Source organism: Chinchilla lanigera, unplaced genomic scaffold (assembly GCF_000276665.1).
Source record: "Chinchilla lanigera isolate Chin_1 unplaced genomic scaffold, ChiLan1.0 scaffold00074, whole genome shotgun sequence".
NCBI lineage: Eukaryota > Metazoa > Chordata > Mammalia > Rodentia > Chinchillidae > Chinchilla > Chinchilla lanigera.
The window spans coordinates 4,807,951-4,831,945 of NW_004955475.1; the positions used below are offsets into that span (position 1 = coordinate 4,807,951).

General features: G+C 34.9%; 2 protein-coding genes across 8 annotated transcripts in view; both read left to right on the forward strand.

The window, feature by feature from the left end:
• Zc3h12b (zinc finger CCCH-type containing 12B) overlaps window positions 1-23,995 on the forward strand; it is a 485,919-nt gene that overhangs the window by 131,761 nt on the left and 330,163 nt on the right. Inside the window, exon 1 of one of the 7 annotated variants that reach the window (XM_013502832.1) lies at window positions 21,067-21,157. The exons of 5 other annotated variants lie outside the window; for them this stretch is intronic. The gene's annotated coding sequence lies outside the window, so the exon portion shown is untranslated. Of the gene's footprint in view, window positions 1-21,066; window positions 21,158-23,995 lie in introns of those variants that run through there. One more of the 7 variants, XM_013502833.1, reaches the window with a different exon arrangement.
• LOC102024110 (nucleolin-like) lies at window positions 11,934-17,351 on the forward strand. Its single transcript, XM_005401704.1, has 2 exons — window positions 11,934-12,006; window positions 16,698-17,351. The coding sequence occupies exons 1-2, from the start codon at window positions 11,934-11,936 to the stop codon at window positions 17,318-17,320; spliced, it is 696 nt and encodes a 231-aa protein (XP_005401761.1). The 3' UTR covers window positions 17,321-17,351.

The window sequence follows — 23,995 nt, forward strand, 5'->3', positions numbered from 1 at the left end:
ATGTGCAAGCACCGCATTGTTTCACTAGTGTAAACCTTGAAAGAGTTAATTTAACCTCGGAGATATGATAGACTGTGAAATGATAGGAAACCGCTGAACAGTAAAGGGCACCTGGGATGTGGGTAAAGAGAAGGGAAAGAAGGAGAAATTTTGTTTGTATGCATGTACAGGATAGTTAACATAGTTGATCTACTGTCTTCTCTTTCTTTGCTGAAAGAAACTGTCAATGAGTCCTTGATTGATCAATATTGCACGTCTCTATCTGTTTTCATGAGAAGCCACTTTGAAGATATCAATATGTAATACAACAAGCATTGTTACTTCCCTACTGCTTTGTTTGTAACTCTGTATTGGCTGTACTGTGCTTGTGATAAGTTGTAAAATGTTGTATGTCTGTTAATGTTTCCCTCCTTTTATCTTCAAAAAAAAAAAAAGTTGGAAGCTTGTCTATCATGATTTGAATCTTTTGAGACTTACCAATCCTCTCTGCTAGTATAGTTCCTTAATGCTTATAAAGTGGAGAGAGCTTTATTTTTTCCAGAGTAGTGCAAAGCCATTATTTAAGCAAATCCTGTTTGGCTTGTCTGAAAGCCCAAAAGAAAATATCTCTGGAGGCAACAGCAGGTAGAATATCATCCATATAATGAATTCTTTATATCTAAGGGGACAAAATCTTAGGAACTCGTAATGTTGTAAAGGCTGATAAACAATATTTTTGTATATGATGGCCCTTTTTGTCTGTTCTCATGTAAGAAAAAGTATTTTAGTGGGAGCAATAAGTTAAACTATTATAATTTTATCTTTATATCAGGTACTTTCAAATATAAACTATAGCCAGAGAACTGTTGATTTTATCCATTGTGATTATTTTGTTAGCTGAATCTCTGTAGAATGTTATCAGACAACAGTGACATACTTTATAGAGGAAAACTGAAATCAAACCACACACAATATTTTAGCATGATAATCATGATGACATTAGTTTTGTAACACACTTACCAGTCTTCCTTAGTTTAGAACAGATGGACACATATACTTTAAAATTATTTTAATGGCTATTATTTGACTGGTAATCTCATCTTAATTTAACATATATGTCTTATCAGAAGTAGCATAAGGTAAAGAAAAAGGCAGATTTCTTAGTTTAAAATAAAAAGTTTATCATTATAAATAATCTTGATTTTCTATCTCAGAAGACCTAAAGACATGAACATAGTCACTACATCATGAAATTAGCAATAACAAACGTCATAGCTATATGGAAACCTTTGTCTCTTAATTTAATTTTGTAACAAGAACATCTTTTATGTCTTTTTGAGACAGGGTCTCATCATGCAGGTCAAGGTTTTTAACTCACTTTGTAGCCTAGGCTGGCCTCAAACTCCAAATGATCCTCCTGCCTCAGCCTCCTGAGTGCTGGGATTACAAGTGTGCACCACTACACCTGCCCAGAACATATTTTAATGAGACTTTTTTTTTTCATCTGCAGATGGTGACCAATGTAAATATATCACAATACTACTTTTAGCAACATTTATTGGGGTATAATTCTGATAAGGATATGAAAACTACTGGGGTCTCATTAGCTTCCCAAAGTAGTTTTCTAAAGATTGGAATTTTTTTTTCTTTCTTGGCAATGCATTATGTTTTTATTTTACTTTGTTTTAAGAGTTTTGCCATTTCCATGACCTCTTCCTTCATTAGTTTCTGGCTCTGTCATCTGTACACCTTCTGTCACCTACTTACACATTTTATTCTTCTAACAGCATTTGTGCTAGGTGAACATTGACTCCATTCATCATAGTGTAAATAGTCCTTGTACTTAAGCAGTCCTCCCTCCTCAACCTCTCCTGTAGCTCAGACTACAGGCATGCACCTTCATGCCTAGCCTGCCTGAGGGAAGCTAGGAAAGAAAAGATACTTCTCTGATACATGGCTCTGTGGCTGGCCTGTGGCAGCCACCTTATTCCTTCTGGTGCAGATCTCACACTGCCGCTACCTCCTCCTCTATCACAACCACCTGGGGAGATGACCTCAGTGGCATCTTGTGTGCATTGCATCAACCTTTAAAATGTTCTGGAAGTGTGGAGTTACTCTACAAGGAGTAACTCTATAAACCTCATCTATCTCTGGGTCTCATCAGCACGGAGTTACTCTATAAACCTCGTTTATCTCTGGGTCTCCCCCAGGAGCCAGTATTGCAATGGGTGGCTTTTCTTTTTCTCTATATTTTTCTCCGTCTTTGTGCTCTAAAACAGAATTTTTGGATTACTAGTACATAGGGGACCTAAAACAGATTTTACCAATCTCCAAGCTGAGAAGTTCTCAGGAGAAACAGTTTCTCCTCTGCCATAAACTCTCTTTAAATTTTTACCACCTTGTTCCAATTTTCAATATCTAAAGATCCTGCTTGGGGAAACCAAGGATTATACTGAATAATTTCCTGAAGCATTTTGATGATACTGCTACCTGACACTGTTGCACTTTGCCTTCTTAAAAAGAGATTTTAAAGAAAGAGGTATTAAAGAAAGATTTTAAGGAAGGAAATTTCCCCATGTTTTAATCCTAGTAGATGCATTGCTAGTGTCAAAAGCACTTACTTTAGGTCCATACCAGATGGCCCTATAATTTTCACACAAAATGTGAATGCCATCAAAACACTCCTAGTAAATCTACCAGGCAGATGAGAATGTCATGTGCTCAGGTCACAATGAGTGACAGTTATCAGGGACCTCTGTAGTGACTTCCCAATATTCTGCAAGGTGTTATAGTGCACAGCAAAAAGAAAGAAAAAAGAGACAAAATGGCTACATCTTAACAGAGATCTGGGATGACCAGTTGTTCACAGGGAACAAAAAGGACATGAGGCAACCAAAACCTTGGTATTTATTAGCCTTATTTACATTGAGGAAAATGGTGAGGGAATTATTGGTTGACTCAAAGGGTGGTGATGATCTTATGCTAATAAGGGCATTTTGTGCTGATGAGGGCACTGGGGAGAAATGATAGGCTAGTGAAGAGTTTGTTCCTTCCCCAAGGTGAAACCCCTTTTTAATTATTACTCAGTTCTCAAGGAACTAGGATGTTTTCAGCTGATGTAATCTTGCCCAGGGGTGTCACAGTACCATGGGACAGCTGTGGCCTCAGCTGTGATTGGAGGCACATGGAGTTATGTTTCTGCATACCACAGCAAGCTCACATGACAAGATATATTTTAAGAGTAAATGATAAAGAGTATCAGAGGGCCTAATGAGGAGCTGAGTCTATCCTCTGACTGGTCATCAGGGAAACAGAAATAAGTAGTACAGTTAATTTATTGATGTTATGATTCCTCTCCTTTTCTCCCCCTCTGGTGTGAGTGGAACTCCATAGAAATCAGAACCTCTGCTACTACTCAGTACCAGGAAAGAGGAACCACATGATAGCAGATGGGGATATTTGAAATACATCTATTTCCCTTGCTTGTGTCAGTAGAGTCCAGTAGCAAGCTGAGCTTTCAAATGTGACCATGTAGCAACAAGTGATGCATTTCACTTACAATGAGGCAATGACTGTCAAAATTGTTTTGCTCCTTTGGCTGGGAAAGTGAAAACAAAGGTAAGGAGAGTGCATAACTTTAGGGTTATGTGTCTTTAATGAGAATGAGGCAGTGTGAGTATTCTGCTTTTGTTTGGAGTAGAATTTGAAGGCCCAACAGGAAGATGAACACTACCCCAACCTTTCCTTCTACATGTCAAAAAGGGGACTTCTCAATTAAAAAAGAATGCTAAATAGGATCTACAGTCTCATTGCTATCTATGGTTTAAATATTGACATTGTTCATCAAATGTATACTTATAATCACCTTAGTCCTCAGGGTTGTAGTACTTGGTTGTTCTGTAGACCTTTAACTGGTGGAGCCTAGTGAGATATCTTTCAGTTATTGGGGGTATGGTCTTAGAGGGGGTTAGAAGACCTCAGACTCTCAGTCTCTCTCAGTGTCCTGAGTCAAGATATGAGCAGTTTGCTGCAACACACACTGCCCAAAATTGGATACCTTCATCAGAGTTCCAAAGCCATGGGGCCACCTAATCCTGAACTGGAAGCCTTAGAACCGTGAGTTAAACTCTTTCTCTTTTAAAATTAGTTCCTTAGGTACTTCATTATAGTAATGTAAAGTGGAGTAGTACACTCATACTGTTTGAAATGTCTTCAGTAAGCTGAGAAGTCATGTTTCATATCAAGAACCAGGAAATTGACAATATTTCTACTAGTATTGAGCTAGATTTAATGTTGGAATTATCTGACATGCAATTTAAAGCAGGCATCAATATAATGCTTCAGTTAACAATTGCAAGTAGTTCTGAAAGAAAGCAACAAACATTAAAATTTTTTAAAACTATTTTTTATATAAAAGAACCAATTCAAATTATAGCACTGAAAAGTAAAATTAAAAATCCTTCCTGAGTGGCATAAAGACATGATAGAGGATTAAATAAGTGAACTTACTTGAAAGAATCACTAAAATTTAATAATTATGTATAATAGAAAATGGACTGAAAAAATAAACCAAACTTCAGCACAATAAGAAAATATTTATAGTAGGTGTGTTCAGAGTGCCAGAAGTGGAAGAGGAAGAAGGACTCTGTTAAAACTACCAAAATTTAGCTGATGGCTGAAAACTACCAAAATTTAGCAAAAATTAAACAAATTCAACTACAAAGAACTAAAAACATTGCACACCAAGACACAGAGAAATTGAACTTGATAACTGAAAGTGAAGTAGTGAAAATAGTGTGACAAAAGAAAAGGCAATTTTCTTTTTAAAAATATTGTAGTTGACTTAGCTTTTGGGAAGATGGCAGAGCAGTAAGCAGCAATAAATCATCCTCTCTAAGATTCAAAGTGGACAATGGAAAATAACAAATTGGGAAAGAAAACAAGGAAGGAATGGGACCCAGGAAGGATCTGAATGATAAATTGGAGCCTACAGGGAAATTTAAGAGAGAGACCACAATGCAGAAAAATGAACTGGGAATTTACACATTCTCCCTGAGTACCAGCTCATGGCAAGAGATAAAAAGTTTAAAATTATAGAGACACAGTGAAAACATGTGACCCCCTTTTAAATTTTCCCTGTAGGATAAAATTGCCCTATTGATTGGATATTTATTGCATATAATTTTCCAACATTTTAGACTGTGTTATATAACTACAAATCTTATACATAGTGTTAAAGATGGCAAACTATTAATTATGACCGTTTGTCCTTTTTTTTAGTCTTTGCTTGATGTTATTGCTATTAGTGACTGCTTTACTTTAGCTAAGGTGACAGTTTTTATGATCAATTGTTCTTTCTTTTATGCCAATGCCTAGATATCTGGAGATCATAAGCAATATTGTAGCCCCATATGAAGCAACTGTGTGCTATGTCCAATGGGCTGCAGCCTTTTATCCATAATAGCCATAAGAGGTAGGGTCCTGGAATAGACTCAAAGATTAAATACCAACTATACCTAGAAGACATCACTAAAAAGTAGTCATTTTCTTAAGAGGTCTCAACACCAGTAATAAAGCTACCTACCATTACAAATGTACAAGCCTGAATTCAGAAAACAAATTAAAGTAGAAAATGAGAACACAAAGATGAAATCCAACACCCCCAGCTCACCCAAGGCAAATCCAGGGGACCTTGAGGTGGAAGAAACCGAAATCCACTCAGCTGAACTTTCTGAAATGCTAATAGCAGAAGTAACAAAATGGATAAATAAGATAAATTATTTCTAAACAGAAATAACTACACAGATATTTAAAGAGATGAGGAGTATAATGAAGGAAGTGGCTAGTGAATCTATAGTAGATACAGATAAAAAGAAGAGCTTAGTAAAGAGAAGAAGATTATGAATGCCCCACATAGAAAGAAAACTGGATTCCATTAAACAGATTTGAATGGATATTCATCAGATTAAAAATACTACTGAAAATATACAGAGCAGAATAAAGTAAAGTGAAGATCCAATATCACATCTAGCAGAAAGGCTTGCAGTGGATTATCTTCAAATGAAAGACTTCTTAAAAATAACAAGGGACCATGGAAAATCAATCTGATAGCTACTAGAGGATACAAAGAACTTTACATCACATTTCTGGGGACATAGGTGTCTGCTGTGACACAACTTCCATTACTCTGGTCCTTATCCTCACTCTGATGAGGAATGTAAGAGTGGAGAAATGTAGGTGATAAGGCTGACTCAAAACCCAAGCTCCCTCCACTCAAAGTGAGGAATTTAGGTCATCCAGGGCACAGAATGAGGAATTTAGAAATGAAAGTATTTTGAAGCAGGGGTTTATCCATATGATCATGAAAGTGGAGAAAAAGCTGGCCTGTGATAAGTAACATGGTAGTGACATGCTACATATTAGCTTCTCAACCTGGGGTCTTCACTCTGCCCCCTCTTACACAGGCTCTAAGCCAATTGGTGTCTGAGCCTTTATTGCTGGGGTAAACAATTGCTATAGTAAGCCATTGCTAGGGTTAGATAAAATTCTTGGGATCTAGGCACTTTCCAGTGAATGCAAACAAGATAGTCTCTATGAATAACTGTTCTACTCCTTCAAAGTTTCTGCAAAGGACAATTTCAGTAAGCAGGTAGTCATTTCTATAGCCATCTGCAATTTTATCCATGTCATATCAGCCACTTCAGTCCATACATCCTTGCCTACCTCTCCTTCTCAGTGTACTTACCGAACAATGATGTAAGATTAGCTGGAAACAAGAAAAAAATCACAAGATAGAACAAAAGATATAAAAAACCTATCCACAGAAGGAATATGAAAAAATGTTCCAAGCTTGGAAAAAGAATTTGACACACTGATAAGTGAGGCATATAGGACTCCAAACAGCTGTGATCAGAAATGTTCTACAGCAAAGCATATAGTGGTCAAGATTCCAAAAATTCAACACAAGAACAGATTTATTAAAAGATGTTAGAAGAAAGAAAAAAATCACATATGAGGGGAAACCTATCCAAATCACAACACACTTCTCCACACAAATATTTAAGTCAAGGGGATCTTGGAGTAAAGTATTTCAAACCCTGTAAAAAAAAAAATCTCCAACACACATTGATATACCCCATAAAGTTATCTTTCAAAATTTATGCAGAAGTAAGATCCTTCCATGATAAGTAACTCCTGATGCAATTTATGACTTCCAAACCCACATGCCAAAATTTCTGAAAGATACTGTAGAATAACAGTATGAAGACAGGGGTTGGGGATTTAGCTCAGCAGCAAAGCGCCTGCCTGGCAAGCGCAAGGTGGTGAGTTTGGTTCCTGGTACTGGAGAAAAAACACCCCCAGAAAAAAAATAGTATGAAGACAGTTCCAAGAATCCAAATAGAATGAATCCACCAGGCAAAGCAAGCTGTTAATATAATCAGTAATGGCAAAATTATATCATGACAAGGAGAAGTCAATATCTGTCATTTATAACAATCAATGTGAATCATCTCAAATCACAAATCAAGAAAAACAGATTGGCATAATGAATCAGGAAACAAGATCCAACAATGTGCTACATAAAAGAAACATATTTAAATTAAAGACATTTATAGACTGAAAGTCAAATGAAGGAATATATGCCATGCGGCAGGATCCTGGTAAAAAAGCATGAGCAGCAATTCCATTTGTAGACAGTCAATTTCAAGCCAAGGCTGATCATAAGAGACAAAGAAGGTCAGTAAATAATTATTAATGAAACAACCCAAGTGAGAGAAAAATCACAAATATATATGCACCAAATACTAGCACACCCATCTATATAAAGCAAACACTAATGGATACAAAATTCAGTTAAGAACTAATACAATTGTAATGGCAAACAATAACCCACAGTCAAAAATATAGAGAATAAGTAGCCAAAAAAATTAACAAAGAAATTCTAGACCTGAATGTAAGCCCTGAATCAAGGCACTTAGTAGATAGAGTGCTTCACCCACCAAGAAAGAGGCTGCACATTTTTCTCAGCAGCACATGGGACTTTCTTCAAAATAGACCATATGCTAGCTCATAGTACATAGTTAAGTAAACACAAAGGATTTGAAATTGTTCCATGCATATTATCAGATCATTGGCCAGTGAAATTAGAAAAACTTAGCAAAAGAATCTATGAAAATTACCCAAATATATGGAAATTAAATAACAACCAATTGAATAACCAACGGGTCACAGATGAAATGAAGGAAGAGATTATACAATTTCTACAATTATACATGCCATCCTTCATATTAGAACTCATGGAGGGGCCAGGGATATAGCTCAGTGGCAAAAGCGCCTACCTGGCAAGCATAATGTCCTGAGTTAGATTTCCAGTGCCATAAAAAAAAAAAAAAAGAAAGAAAGAAATGGAACTCGTGGGATGCAAGGACAGCAATTCTATAGGGGAAATTCTCACTTCAAAAATAGAACAAGTTCAAATAAGTTACTTAATGTTGAACCTCAAGGTACTAGAAGTTCAAGTTATACTTATGCCTTGTGTTAGGTAGGAAATTATAAAAATTGGAGCAGAAATTAATTCAATTGAGTCTTGGAAAATAATACAAAAATCAGTGAATCAGAGTTACTTCTTTGGAAAATTCAATAAATTGTAGAAAACCTTAGCAGCCTTATTAAAAATGAAAAAGGCAACTCCATGCAATTAGGAAAGAAAAGTGAAAAATAACTATGGATCATACAAAATGCAGTATATCATTCACACTTCCTTTGAGAACTTGAACTTTAATAAGATTGAAAACTCAGATGAAATAAATTCCTAGATGCATATGAATTACCAAAGCTGAATCAACAAGATTGAAAAAATTTTAAATAACACATCAGTGCATGAAACCGAAATCGTAATAAACTACCAACAAAGCGAAGCCCAATTCAGACCAATTCACTGCTGAACTGTGTAAGACCTTTAAAAATTGAATACCACACTTCTCCATGAAGTCTTACTAAATTGAAAGGAAAGCAAAACTCCCCAAATCATTCCTACAAACAATCATTACATTGATATTAAATCCAGAGAAGGCTCCAGTCAAAAATTTGAACTACTGGCTAGTCTTACAATGAATATAGATGCAAAATCATTTATAAAATACTGGCAAACAGAATGCATCAAATCATTAAAAAGATAATACACCATGACAGAGTAAAATTCATCCCAAGGACTGAGAAATGGTTCAACATATACAGATCCACAAATGTCATACAGTACATTAACACAATCAAGGACAAAAAACTAAGTGATCATCTCAATAGATGCACAGATAAATTTCACAAAGTCCAATACACATGCAAGAAATACAATCTGATAAAAGCCACATATGGCCAATGAACATCCAAGTTCATACTAAATGGTCTAAAACTGAAAGCTTTTACTCTGAAATCATAAGCAAGGCACAAATACACATTATTACCACTTCTGTTCACTATAGTTCTGGAAACAGTCAGAGCAATTAGACAAGAGAAAGATATAAAAGGAACATGAATATGAAAAGAACAAGTTAAATTATCATTATTTTCTGATGACATGGTGCTCTACCTAGAATACCCAAAACACTCCCCCAAATAGCTCCTAAATTTAATAACTTAGTTCAGTAGCATAGTGGAATACAAAGCCAACAATAAAAAATCAATATCATACCTGTACATGAATAATAAACTCACTCAAAGAGAAGTTAGTGAAATGACACGTTTCATAGTAGCATTAAGAAGAATGAAATAGGAGTCAATTTAAGGAAGTGAAAGACCTTTACAGTGAAATCTTCAGTACTCTGAAAAAATTGAAGAGGATATCAGAAATAGAAAAGATACACCATATTCTTGGATGAACAGAACCATTATGGTGAAAGTGGCCATACTTCTAAAACTGTTATACAACTGTAATGCAACCCCAAATCAAAATACTAATAGCTTACATGACAGAACTAGAAGAAATAATCCTAAAATTCAAATAGGCCAGAAAAGACTTAGAGTAGGATAAACAATTTTGGGCAACAAGGCAAGGCCAGAAGCATGTAACCCTCAATTTGCAGTTATACTACAAAGTTACCATGATGAAAACAGTATAACAATGGGAAACAAACAGACCCAATGGTTGTAATAGAATAGAAGATGGGGAAACAGCTCCAAACATACTCAGGTGTCTTATCTTTCATAAAGTGGCCAAACACCTTCATTGGAAAAAATATATAAACTCTTAATATATGGTGCTGGAAACATTGGTTTCCATAATCTGAATACTGAACATAGAGCCATAGTCTCCCCATGTGCTAAATTAAGATAGAAATGGCTCAAAGATCTAAATATAAAAACAGAGATACTTAATCAGATAGTAGATAGAATTAGAGACCCTGTCAAAACATAGATAGGTAAAGACTTGATGAATAAAACCACAATTGCACAGGAAATTCTATAGTCAACTACAGGGATCACATCAAATTCAAAAGCTGTTGCACAGTGTCATTAGAATTCACTAACAGAGTGAAGAGACAACCCTACAAATGGGAAAAAATATTTATCAGCTACTCTTTAAATAAAAGTGTAATATCTTGACTACTTTTAGCACTTTAAAATATTAAGACCTCTAAAATTAAATTACACTGAAAATGAACATGTGAAATTAATTGACAGTTCTCAAACAACATATAAGTATATGAAAAAGTTTTCAGCATCAGTTGTCATTTGAGAAATGTAAATCAAAATAACACTGAGATTTGATCTCTAGAAAGATTAGCTATCATCAAAAAATCAACTACTAACAAATGCTGGTGTGCCTGTTGAGAAAAAGGAACCCTTGTCCATTTTTGGTGGGAGTGTAAATTGGTACAACTTCTGTGGAAGTCAGTATGGCGATTCCTCAAAAACTGAAATGAGAGGTTCCATTAGACCTAGCAGTGCCCCTACTACATATCTTACCAAAAGACGTACAGTCATCATGTCACAGTGATATATGCATAGCCATGTTTATAGCAGCAAAGTAATATCCAGTTCCATATTGAAAATAGACTTAAGTTCTTCAACAGATGAATGTATAAAGAAAATTTGGTATTTATAAACAGTGGAACATTAGTCTGCTGTAAAGAATGATTAATGTGAGTCATTTTTATGTAAGTGAATGTACCTTGAGACAATAATGATAAATGAAGTAAATCAGACACACAAGTTCAAATAACACATTGTTTCTCCTGCTTGTGAAACACAATGTGTAAATATGGAGCAAAACAGAGGAATAATTTGGGAAAGTGGGAAGAACATATTCAACAGGAAAGGGGAACAAGCGAGGAGGGAAGAGATACAAGAAAAAAGGGATTTATAAAAATGCATGGGGGGCACAAAATGAAAACAATGCTTTTGTAAATGGGGAGGGGAAGAAGGGTTGAAGCGAGACCAATCAAGTGGAGAAAAGGATATAAGACATTTTTGCCAGTACCAATTGTCTGATGAATGTAATCATTGTGTATTACAAATAGTAAGAATAAAACTTTAAACTATTGCACTGTTCAGTGCACCTTAATTGTACAAATTAGTTGGTGTTGCTGTAAAAATTTCATACATGCATATGTTGTACCTTGATCTTACCCACTTTTTTGAATTTACCCTCTTTGACCCTTTTCTCTCTCTCACCTCCTACTATTCTTTCTCTTCCATAATAATCTCTTCTTCTTTTATGCTATTTATTTTTCTAGTTTTTATATATGCAAAAATGCCTCTTATACTTGTCTGTCTGTGACAGGCTTATTTGACTAGCTTGATGAACTCTAGTTTTCATCCATTTTCCTCCAAATGAGGTTATTTCATTCATTATGGCTGAATTATACTTTTTTTCTGTAATCTGTTGACAGGCACCTGGTCTGATTCCATAACTTGGCTGTTGTGAAGCATGATGTGATAGACATGGATTGGGAGGCATGTCTTCTCATCTAACTTTATATATTGAGTGCAATTCTAATGACATTGAATTTGTCACTAGAAACTTTACAGGTATGAAAAAATTAGCATAACATTTTTCAGTTTCTGAAAAAGCAACTTTTATGCCAGATATCATGTCTGGTAAATAAAAGATAATGAATAACAACAGAAGAATGAAAACCAGAGGAAACAAACAAAACCAATAATAATGGCACACTTAAATCATAACATATTTGATTATCATGTATTTAAATGACACAAATATATCAGTTATTGGAAAAAACAGATGTGTTGTGTCTGGGGGTGGACCCTGCTGTTTTGCAGCCAACTAGGATTACAAACTTAGCATCAGTAATTCATTAAAGGAATAATGTTTAAAAGAGAAAACACCTTCCTTATATAAAGCAGAACTCAATAGGTAGCTACTGTAAGAGGCAGGGGCCTTGAAGTGGAAATCTGTAGACCTCTGTCTTCAGCTCCCTTATATTATGTGATAAGGACTCTCCTTCCCATGTTTGTATGCAGAACTTGCCACAGCCTTATGGGTGCTCTGGAATATCATAGATAATTCCAGGCCAGTAACAGGGATCCAAAGGTTTTGCTGACCCATGTGCATGTGCAGTCTGTGGCTAAGATTATGCTTTATTCCCCAGAGAATCAGAGCATTATGTGAACTGTAGCATCCTACCCTCAAGGTGAAACAGTTTCAACTCTCCCTTAGTCACATTCTCTTGGCTGGAACAAAATAGCAGATACCTCCATATTTAAGAAGAGGTTTATTTTGGCTTAAAGTTTTAGAGAAATTTCTGTCCATGGTTGGTAAACTGAAATGCAGAAATAGCATGGTGGAAATGCCTGGCATGGAGGAAAACTGCTTACATGGTGGTCAGTAAGCAGAATGGAGTAAGGGAGTGAAATATTCACTTTCAGATCATGCCTACAGTGACTCACCTCTAGCCAGTGCCCATTTCCTATCTAGAAATCAGCTACAGCACCTCCATAACCCGTTCACATTCCAAAAGTTCCATCTCTGAGGACCTGAGAGATTTGGGAGGCATTCTAGATCTATATCATAACATTCCATCCCTGGCCCACAAGAGGTGTATGTTTATCTCTTTATGTAAAACACATTTATTTCATCTCTAAAATGTGTAAAGTTTTAACAGGTGCATTATTGTTGGAAAGTCCAATCATAAAGTCTCTGTTGACACTCAAGGCAAACTCTTACCTATCTGTCCCTGTAAAAATCAAAAAGAAATTTAAATACTGCTGCTGCTGATGTACAGTGGCATAAGATAAACATTCACCTTCCAAGAAAAGGAAGAAATAGGAGTGTAGAAAGCAATTGGCCAAAAGCAAGACCAAAGCCCAGGAAGGCAAACATCAAATCACATAAAACCTTAAATATAAAATGCTATACAGAACAGAAAGATGAAAACTTGTGAATTGATTAAAATAGATTTACATCAACTATTTAAGCATGAAAATTTAAAGTCTTTTATCATCCAAAGATAGTTTTTATTTTACCCTGGACATTCCATGAAAACTCCTGCAATTAGCCACAGGCCAGAGTGCATGTCTTCAACATAAAAGCATCTATAACAAAAACTCATTATAAGCATTATTTCAGTACTCAGGGACACAAACTTCTCATAGACTTGTTTAAAATAACTAAGTCCCATACTACTAGGGACTGAATCAGGATTTCCAGAACTGTAATTGAGAGAATAATGAGTTCTTGAAAAATACGTAACCCAACATCAAGCAGAATAGAAATTAATTACATGGGACTGAATCAGCTAATCAAGGCTAACTATAGCTTTTCTTGGAAATATTTCAGATGTTTTAAATACTTTATTTTCTGGAAATGAGCAACTCATTTTTCTTCAAGCTGTGTAACTTTTAACAATCTAACAGATTATACTTTTTTTTTCTGGTACCGGGAATCAAACTCATGACCTTATACTTGCCAGGCACGTGCTGTGGCACTGAGCTAAATCCTCAGCCCCCCAGATTATACTTTTATAAATGGATATGAGACTTTTCTGTGGTTGTCTTTCCACATTTCTTCCATAATTTGAAATCACTTGAGTAGTCTTATTTTATTGTCAATATAATTAGCTACATTTGCACTAAAAATCTATCCTCCTTGTAATAGGACATATTATGAATGTCATAATTGAGAATGATGTGCATGGAATGAAATATGACTACAGTTATAAAGAGGTTTACCTTTCTGGAGTCAGTACTTATAAATTGTCATATAAAACTGAACTGATACCTGTCTTACAATGTTCCTTATACATGAGTAAAAACAAGTAAAAATAGGTCACTTCCTGTTAGGCCAAGGAATGTTAAAGTATTTTGGAGATCTCATGAAGAACATATTTCATCCAAATCTGTAAGTACTTCTAGGAAAAACAGATTGTGAGTTTTTGCCTTGTTTTCCTCATTTAAGAGGTGTTTAAAGTGTAGTCTAAGGCTTATCCTAACTTCCACTTAAGGCAAATTAGCATTCCTTTTTGGGAGTGGGATTGAACCAAGGGATTACCACTATTCAAAGAAATTGGTGTTCTGTGGTTCTGGGGTTGTATTTTGCTTCTGCATCTTGTCATTTTCTATTTTCTCTTTTTTGTTTTGTTTTCTATGTTGATACTTGCCAAGTTCTTATGATATATTGCTTTCTCACAAGTATTTATATTTCCCTAGGAGATTTCTGCTCTTCAAGGATGTCTTCTAGATGTACATGGCTTCTTATAGCTATCCCAAATCCCTAGCTTCCCAATTTGTAAAGGATGCAAGATTACTATTTGACTCTGCTCCTAATCCTTTGGTTCTGGGTTGTGCTGGTGATTATGACCACACATAGGGTCACAGTGTTTTCATACAGGGGAAAAAAGTGTTTATAATATGTATGACATTGGATTATTGTAGTATAGTTAGCAATAACAATAGTTTCAAGAGCAGCTTTACTACTAATAAACTATGGTAACCATTAACCTGTTACCTCTGACCATGAAAGTACACTGGAAAATTATGTATGAAAGTCAAACATATACTGTGCACTTGTATGCACTGATTTTCCTCTTAGTCAGATGATTTTACACTTGTATTCAGAGCAGTGGGGTGTAAGATGGTTAGGGACAGGCTAAAGTTATGAGTGAGGTGAAATATGTGGAGTGAGTGTTGGAAATTAAAGGATGATGACCCAAGTTTTGGGAAACTTGAGGACACAGGAGGGATAGAATAAACCAGAATACAAAGCCATGTACATGATGATGTGGGATAATGTAATGATTATTCTAGTGAAACTAATTAACACATTCATGATTTCAACATTATTTTCTTTGCAAGAACAGCTAAACCATGCCTAATATGATATAATTTCATTATATATAATCCTAGTGTTGTGCATTAGTTTACTAGAATTTTCATCTTACTTGTAATCTACTTTGTATTTTCTGTACTGTTATTCTGGATTTTCTCCCTGTCCATTGGTAGTCACTATTTTATTGTGTATCTCTATACCATTATCTTTTCTAAAAAATTCACTATATCAGTGACATTAAATAAGGCAGTGGTGCCCATTCTTGCCTTTTACAATCTGCATAGTAATGAAAATAACAGCAAGATTAGACAAGAAAAAGAAATAAAACATATCTAAATTAGAAGAGAGGGAGTGGAAATGCCATATTTGTAGATAATCCTACATTAAGAAAAAAAGAAACTTCACAAGAAACTGTTAGAATAAATGAATGAATACATGAGTTCAGCAAAGTTGCAAAATGCAAAACCATTACACAAACATGGATACATATTTTATATACACATAAGAATCTAGTTGAAGAAATCAAGAAAACAATCCTATTTATGGTATCAAAAGTAAAGCAAGAATAAGTTAAGCCAAATAAATAATAGATTTTTTAATAATAGATTTTTGCATGGAAAATTCATAAAGTAATCTGAAGACTCAAATAAGCAAAAAGGCATTCCATATTCATGCATTGCAGATATTGCTAATATGTCCATACTACCTAAAATAACATAGAAATTCAGCACAATTACAGTTATAATCTCAGTCCCAATGGCATTCTTCAAATAAAGAAAAAAGAATCCTACAGTTATGTAAATTAAAAAAAACCAACTAGCCAAAGCAATTCTGAGAAAGATAAATGAAGTTGGAATCATCATGCTTCCTTATTTAAATTTATGAGTCTAAGCTATAGCTGGCAGCTAGACATACACCCTCCTGCTTCTTCATTACCTTCAACCATCATCAACTGTGCTTAGGTTCCCCTAGGTCACTGTTAGTGAACCTATAGCATGTGTGCTGCACTGAACACATGGAGTCTTCTCTGTTGGCATGTGATCCATGTTGTCCCAGTATCCCTGGCAGTCAAGCATTCAGGTTTAATTGCAAAGTTGGCACTTGTGATAAATAAGTGGGCTTGGTATAGCCATTTGTGCACTCAGTCTCTAAAAGGTTCACCATCACTGCCCTTGGCTCATTTGCAACATTAGTACTCTGCACAAACTACTGATATAAACTGCCATTATGGTGAAGCTTACACAGGCTGCTAAAAAATCAAGGTATCTCTAGGAAAATTGCACCTGTCCCAAAGGAGTTAAAAGAAGATAGTGATGATGAGTAAAAATTGGAAAATAAAGGTGACAGCAGTGGAGAGGGGGTTGTCATCCCTTACAGAGTAATTAAAATGCTACCACGACTCTATCAAAAAGTCTTGTTTTCGCCAAACAAAAAGGTTGCAGTTACTCCTGCTGGCATCCAAAGCAAAAAGGTGGCAGCAGCCACACTAGCCACAAAAGGTTACACCCACAATTATACCCACCAAGACAAGAAAGAAGCCAGGCTAGGCAAGGTTGTGGCAGCAGTCTCAGGCAAAAAGAGAGCTGTTTCCCTTACCAAGGGGGCAAAGAACAGCAAAAAAATGCCAAGAAGAAAGACAGTGATGATGAGGAAGATGATCGCAGTGAGAAGGAAGTTGATGAGGAAGATGATGAGAAAAATGAAGAATTTGAACCAAAAGTGGTGAAAGAACTACCTTGTTCTTCTCTCTCAGAGGATGTGGATAACAAGAAGGAGGAATTTGAGGAGGAAGAGGATATAATGAGCAGGAAGACAACTGAAGAAGAAGCAGCTATGGACACCACACTAACCAAACAAAAGAAAGCTTCTGCAAAAGCCACTTCAGAAAAGCAGAAAAATGTGGCTAAGAAGGAGGAAGATGATAAGGATGAAGATGGGGAAAATGATGAAGATTATGATGTTGAAGGCAAAGGGAAGAGTAAGGAAGAGGAGGAAGATCCTTTTGAAGCAGCACCTGGAAAATGCAAAAAGAAAATGACCGAACAACAAGAAACATAAAGTGAAGCCAAGAAACATAAAGTGAAATGCACAAAACCAACTACAGTTTTCTTGAAGCCAAGAAACATAAAGTGAAATGCACAAAACCAACTACAGTTTTCAATCTCTTGGTTGGAAATATGAGTTCTAAGAAATCTGGTCTTGAATAAAAAGTGGTATCAGTTAAATTTTTGCTTAAAAGGATCTCACTTTTGTGCATGTCAGAAGTGGTATGAATAGGAAGTTTGGCTACATGGACTTTGAATCTTCTGAAGACCTGGAAAACATCTTGGAATTCACTTGTTTAAAAGTCTTTAGCAATGAAATTAAAATAGAGAAACCTAATGGAAAATACAACAAAATAATTGCAATTGAAGAACACTTTCTGCCAAAAATCTGACTTATAATGTGACTCAAGATGAATTAAAATAAGTGAAGATGCCAAAGAAATCATACTAGTTAGCAAGGGTAGGAAGAATAGAGGAATTGCATATATTGAACTTAATAGAGAAAGAGATGCAACCTCTCCTACAGTGCAACAGAAGAAACTCTTTAGGCAGTTTTTGAGAAGACAACTTAACCAAAATGGTAAATCTAAAAGGTACAAGTTTATAGAATTTACTTTATTTGCAGATGCTCTAGAGTCTTTTAATTCTTATAATAAAGGAAAAATTGAGGGTAGGGTGATCATATGAGCTCCAAGGACAAAGAGGGCCACATAACTCAAGAAACTATCCATTGGAAACCTCATTTGTGAAGGGTTAGTCTGAGTAAACCATCAAAAAGTCCTTTTAAAGAATCATTTTACAGCTCTATTCAAACAAGTATAGTCAGTGACTGGGAAACTGGGTCCTTGAAGGGGTTTAATTTTGTAGACTTCCCCAGTGACAAAGATGCCAGTGCCATGAAGGCCAACAGGGAGGCCATGGAACATGGTGAAATTGGCAGAAGCAAAGTAACCCTGGACTGGATCAAACTTAAGGGTGAAGGAGGCTGAGCTACACAAGGTATAAGGAAAAAAGATGAAGTTTAAGTAGTCCTTTATGTCACTGTCCTGATCTGTTCCACTGGAAAGAAAGGATTTTGGGCTTTTACTCTGTTACTTGTTTAATGTCAGAACCTCCTGAGGACATTTCGAGATGATGTGTGTCCTGCAGTCTACTTGGAAAGCATAGAGATGATATTTCAGGAGAGATACTACATTGTTGTTTTTGACTGGAGATTCATAAACTTTTTAAAGTAATGAGTGATAGCATTAACCATTATGTGTAACTTTTGAATGTATATTGTTTAATCCTATGTGCAAAACTTTTTCCTACAAAAAATTATATTATCAAGGTACAGCAATTACACATATAGTAGTAGAGGCATAAAGACAGAATCAGACTAATGGAATAGAATACAGAGCACAGAAAATATCCAGACATATATGCACAAGTAGTTATTCAGAGGGACATTAAAAAATGCAAAGCAATATCCTTGAATAGTGTGTTAATTTTCCTAACAAGTGTGAGAAACATCTTAATAGACCTTGCCAAAAGCAAAGTTACAAATTTTCATAAATGTGTCATAGTTTTATGTTTTACATTTAAGTTTCTGATCCATCTTGTTGAAATTTTTGCTTTTATTGTGAGGTATGGCTCCAAACCCATATTCTGTCGTGTAAATTTCTGTCTCACTGTCACTTGAGGAAAAGGTTGTCATTTCTGCATTATGTTTTCTTAACATATTTAATGAAAATCCCATGTTCATATAGATAAGGATTTATTCTGTATTATCTACTCTGTAACATTGATTAATTTGTCATTTACACTTCATGTAATTATTTATATGTCCTTTAATATAATTTAGTAGTTGACCTAGTATTTATAATGTACAGCTTTATTTACAGTCCATCCTCAAATTATGTATTACATCACACAGAGTACAAGAACTTTACACAGAATACTTTCATGCATTTCTCCCATTTTGGTTCAGTTTTCATCATATATTTTAGGTTTACATATTTTTATAAACCTATCACACAATGGTGTTTTACATGCTTTAGTCAATTTTCTGAAAGAAGGATTAAAAATGTTAAAGAATCTTTTGTATTTATCTCCTCTTAACAATTTCTGAGTTCTTCCACTTATTTGTTTATATACTAGTATGTCTCTGAAAATATGCCTTTACACTTCAAATAGTATAGTTAGATTAGGAATGAATTCTTTTATCTTTGTTTGGAAATGTTATTGTTGCTGTATTTTTAAAACATTTTGCTTAGTGTGAAATTCTAGGTTGAGAGTTTTTTTCCCATTCAGTTGTTTCCTTTTTCTATTTTCATTGAGATGTTATGTTATTTAAGATTTATGATTATCAGGTGAAAAGTTACATTATTTTAGCATATTTAGAATTGTGCAATCATTACCAGCAGCATATTTTCATCACCCTAGAAAGAAATCCCATAACTATTTTTAGTCATTCCACATTTTACTCTTTTCCGTCTTTTGCTGCCATGAATTTAGTATGTTTACATATATTTCCTTATTTAAGACATTTCATAAAGTGAAGCAACATAAACATGGCCTTTTCTGTCTTTGTATATTTAGCATGATTTCAAAATTAAAGCATGTTTTATCATATGTTAGTATTTTGTTCTTCACTGTGGTCACTCTATTCCAAGCTGTGGATACACCACAATTATTAATTCATTAAAACAATTGATAGCCAGGCACAATGATATATGTGTGCAATCCTAGCACTCAGAAGCCTGAAGCAGGAGGATTGCTGTTAGTTCAAGAGCAGACTAAGCTCAAAGAGAGTTCAAGCCAGCCTGAAGTCCATAGTGAAAATATTTGATAAATATTAGGGTTGTTTACATTTTTGTTATTATATAATGTTTCTGTAGGGCTCTGCCCTATTGCCACAACAGTAATTCTTCAGTAATTCTGAGGCAGAAAGTCCAGAAAATATCAACATGGAAGAATATTGGAAGTCATACACCTGAAATTTCTTAAATGACAGCAATTGAAGTACAAACTGTATCAGGCTATAGAGGAAATCAGATCAGAAATAATCACTCATGTAAAAAAAAAATGACAACCATAATGAAGATATTGCTCAGCATATCAAAAGAAGACATAGATAAAAAATAGAGGAACATAGAAAAATGATGCACACCTTGAATGAACAGTATAGGAAAGAATCAGAATGCATCAAACAGATTCAAAGAGATATGCAGGAAATTAAAAATTTCATTGAAAACTGGCAAAACTGCTTCAATGAAATGGGAAGATATACTTTCAGACCTTGAAGGCAGCAATGCAACTCTTGATCATGTCAGGAAAGATCTCTTAGAGATAACAAGGAACCAGCAAATAAAAATTCAACAGCTGCTACATGCAAAGAAAAACAATATAAGACTAATAAGCATCAACAAAAAAGCAGGAGGCAACATGAATGAGGTAAAACCATTATTTGCAGAAGTAATAACAGAAAATTTCCCAAACATGGGAGAAGAACCTGACGTACAGGTAAGTGAGGCATATAGAGCTCCAATTATCCATAACCACAGATCACATGTGAAGGGAAACCAATCAGAATCATGGTAGATTTCTTAACATAAACCATCAAGTAAAGAAGAGTTTGGAGTGAAGTATTTCAGGTCCCGAAAGAAAACAATTTCCAACCTAGATTCTTGTGCCCTGCAGAACTATGATGATGGAGAAATAAGGTATTTCCATGACAAAGATCAACTGAAGAAATTGATGACCACCGAACCAACCCTACAAAGAGTACTGAAAGATATTCTACAAAGAGAAAAATTACCATAATTTCAAGACCAACAATAAGAAATACCTTACCTTACCACCAAGCAAGGTAAGCATTTAAACAGAGGGGCAAAGTACAGAACTAACAGTGGGAAAATAAGATGACCAAGATAAGTCAACACATATCAGTAATAAACATTAAGGTAAATGGTCTCAATTCACCAATAAAAAGAAACAGACAAGCAGAGTGGATCAAGAAAAAATATTTCAGTAAACATTGGTGTACAAGTTTGTATATAAACATGGTTGTCAGTTCTTTCAGATTTGTATTTAAGTGGTGGAATTATTTAGGCATACCATAATTTTATGTTTAATTACTGAGGTTCAGTCAAAATGCTTTCCACAATAGCTGAACTATTTTATATCCCCACCAGGTATGCATGGTGCTTATACTTTCTCTATATTTAAGCAATACCCTTTTATTACTTTCATTATATTTGTTATATGCATTCTGATGTCTATGAAGTGGCAACTCATTTGTGTGTTTTAAATTGAATTTTACTTTATGCAACATAAACTAATCACTGTAAATAATTCAATGATATTTAGTTCATCATTTTTTGTGAACTAAAGTTCACAAAAGTGGTGTAACCTGTATCCAGTTCTAAAAAATTTATGTAACTCTAAAAGAAAACTCTGTACCAATCAAGCAGTTGCTCACAGTTGCTGTCACTTTCCAGTCCCTGGAAATCACCTATCTGCATTCCTCATGTATAGATTTGCCTATTGGAAATATTTCATATAAACACAACCACACACTCTGTGATGTTTTTGTATCCGGCTTACATAATTTAGTAGAATGTTCACAAGATTCACCTACATTGTATCATATAACAATTTTCACTTCTTTTATGGCTGAATAATATTCCCTCATATGTATGTACCACAAGTTATTCATCCATTCATCCACTGATAAACATTTGGATTGTTTTGGTCTTTTGGTAATTGCTGCTGTGAGGATACTTGTATAAATATGAATCATTTCATCTGGTTGTATAACTAGGGATTGATCTGATGGTTCATGTAGTGTTTGTATATTTATATTTTTCTGGAACCATTAGTTTTCTTTGCATTGATCCACTATTTTATATGTTTTTGTGGAAGCAGTAATTTGTTTTCCATAGGCCCACCAATGTATGAGGGATCCAAAGTCTCCACATTCTCTCTGAACTTGTAATTTTTTGTCTCTTTAATTTTAGGCTTCCTAATGGCTGAGAGGTAGTATCGTATTTGGTTTCAATATGCATTTTTTCTAATTGGTTAATGATATTGAGCTTCTCATCACATTCTTATTGAACACTGAATATCTTCTATTTAGAAATTTATGGTCAAATATTTTAAACACTTGCTAATTTGTTACTTGCTTCTCCTTTTTGAAGTGTAATTTTAAATATATGTTCAGAATATTGGAACCTATAATATGGATGACTGTATTTTTCTCATTTCACTTTCTTGATGATGTCATTGAATCACAAAATTTTAAAAGTTTAATGCACTGTAATGTGTTTCCTTTGTTTCTTGTACATTTTAATGTCATATCTAAGAAACCATTGTGTAATCCAAAGTTACAAGGTTCAAAATATTTCTTTTCTTGTTATAGTTCTTTTTTCAGTGTTTACGGTTTGGTCTTTCATTTTGAGTTTTGTTTGCATATAGTGTGACACAAGGATTACTATTTATTATTTTGCATGTAGATGTGATGTTTTGCTAGCACGATTTCTTCATCTCATTGTGGTTTTGGAAATCTTCTGTGTGCTTGTTTGCCATTTGTACATCTTTAGAGAAGTATCTATTAAATTACTTTGCCTGATTTTTTTCATTTCTGTTTTTATGGGAAAAAGTAAAACAAAATATCATAACAATATAGTAGGAGAAAAATCATAGTTAATACATTGCACATTGTTATCTTTAAAATAGTTACTCAGAGTTCAAGATATGCAAATAACAAATTCTCCAAATGGTATTAGCATACACCTTTCTTTTTAATGAACAATAAAAAACTAGTAGTATAGCTATGTTCTATTTTTTTCCTTTTCCCTTCCTTCCCTTCTCCTTTCTCTCATCCTAGCTTCTTTTTACCTTTGAACAATTTCTTCCCATTTCACAATATGTATTGAACATTTTGTACTTTATTTACTCTTTCTGTGGATCATACCAGTGAGTCAATATGATTTTTATACACGTTAGTCTGATTTATTTCACTTATGAGTGTGGTCTGAAGTTGCATCCATTTACCTATAAAATTCTCAAGTTCGTCCTTCTATATGCCTGAGTAGTACTCCATTGTAATCAACCAATAACAAATGTGGAATGGGCTGTGGAGGAAAACGAAGCCATCTTCACTCTTGCTGGGAGAGCAGACTGGGGCAACTACTGTGGAAATCAGTCTGGATATTCCTCAAAAAACTAGGATTAGAGGTCCCACTTAATCCAGCTGTTCCCTTTCTTCCTGGAAGAATTAAAAGCATCATACCTCAGGGATATAGTTCACCTATGTATATAGCAGCAATTTGTAATAGCTAAATCTTGGAAACAGCTCAAGTGCTTATCAATTGAGGAATGGGTAAAAAAGATGTGGTCTTTTCATTATTGTTGAGTTGTAAAAGTTCTTTTAATTCTGGTACAGCATTTATATTTCTAAACCTGCTATATTTTGCTTAACATAGTGAATGCTGGGTTCACCCATTTTGTCATAAATGACAAGGTTTCTTTGTTTCTTAAGTCTTAATATTATTCATGTATGGCTGCCTCGTAGCTCCCGGAGGGTGGGCCCCCAGCACACGGGGCGCCTCGGGCGGGGAGCGCCGGTCTTTGGGGTCTTCGGATCGGCGCCTCACTCCCAGCCTCATCGTTCCCCAGAAGGAGGGCTTCCGGCACACAGGGAGCC

Bases quoted from the DNA above. Each gene is read 5' to 3' on its own strand.
- LOC102024110 (XM_005401704.1), top strand. From the start codon at position 11,934: ATGTCTTCTCATCTAACTTTATATATTGAGTGCAATTCTAATGACATT. The intron at 12,007-16,697 runs GTATGAAAAAAT...CCAAACAAAAAG, and splicing joins TGTCACTAGAAACTTTACAG to GTTGCAGTTACTCCTGCTGG.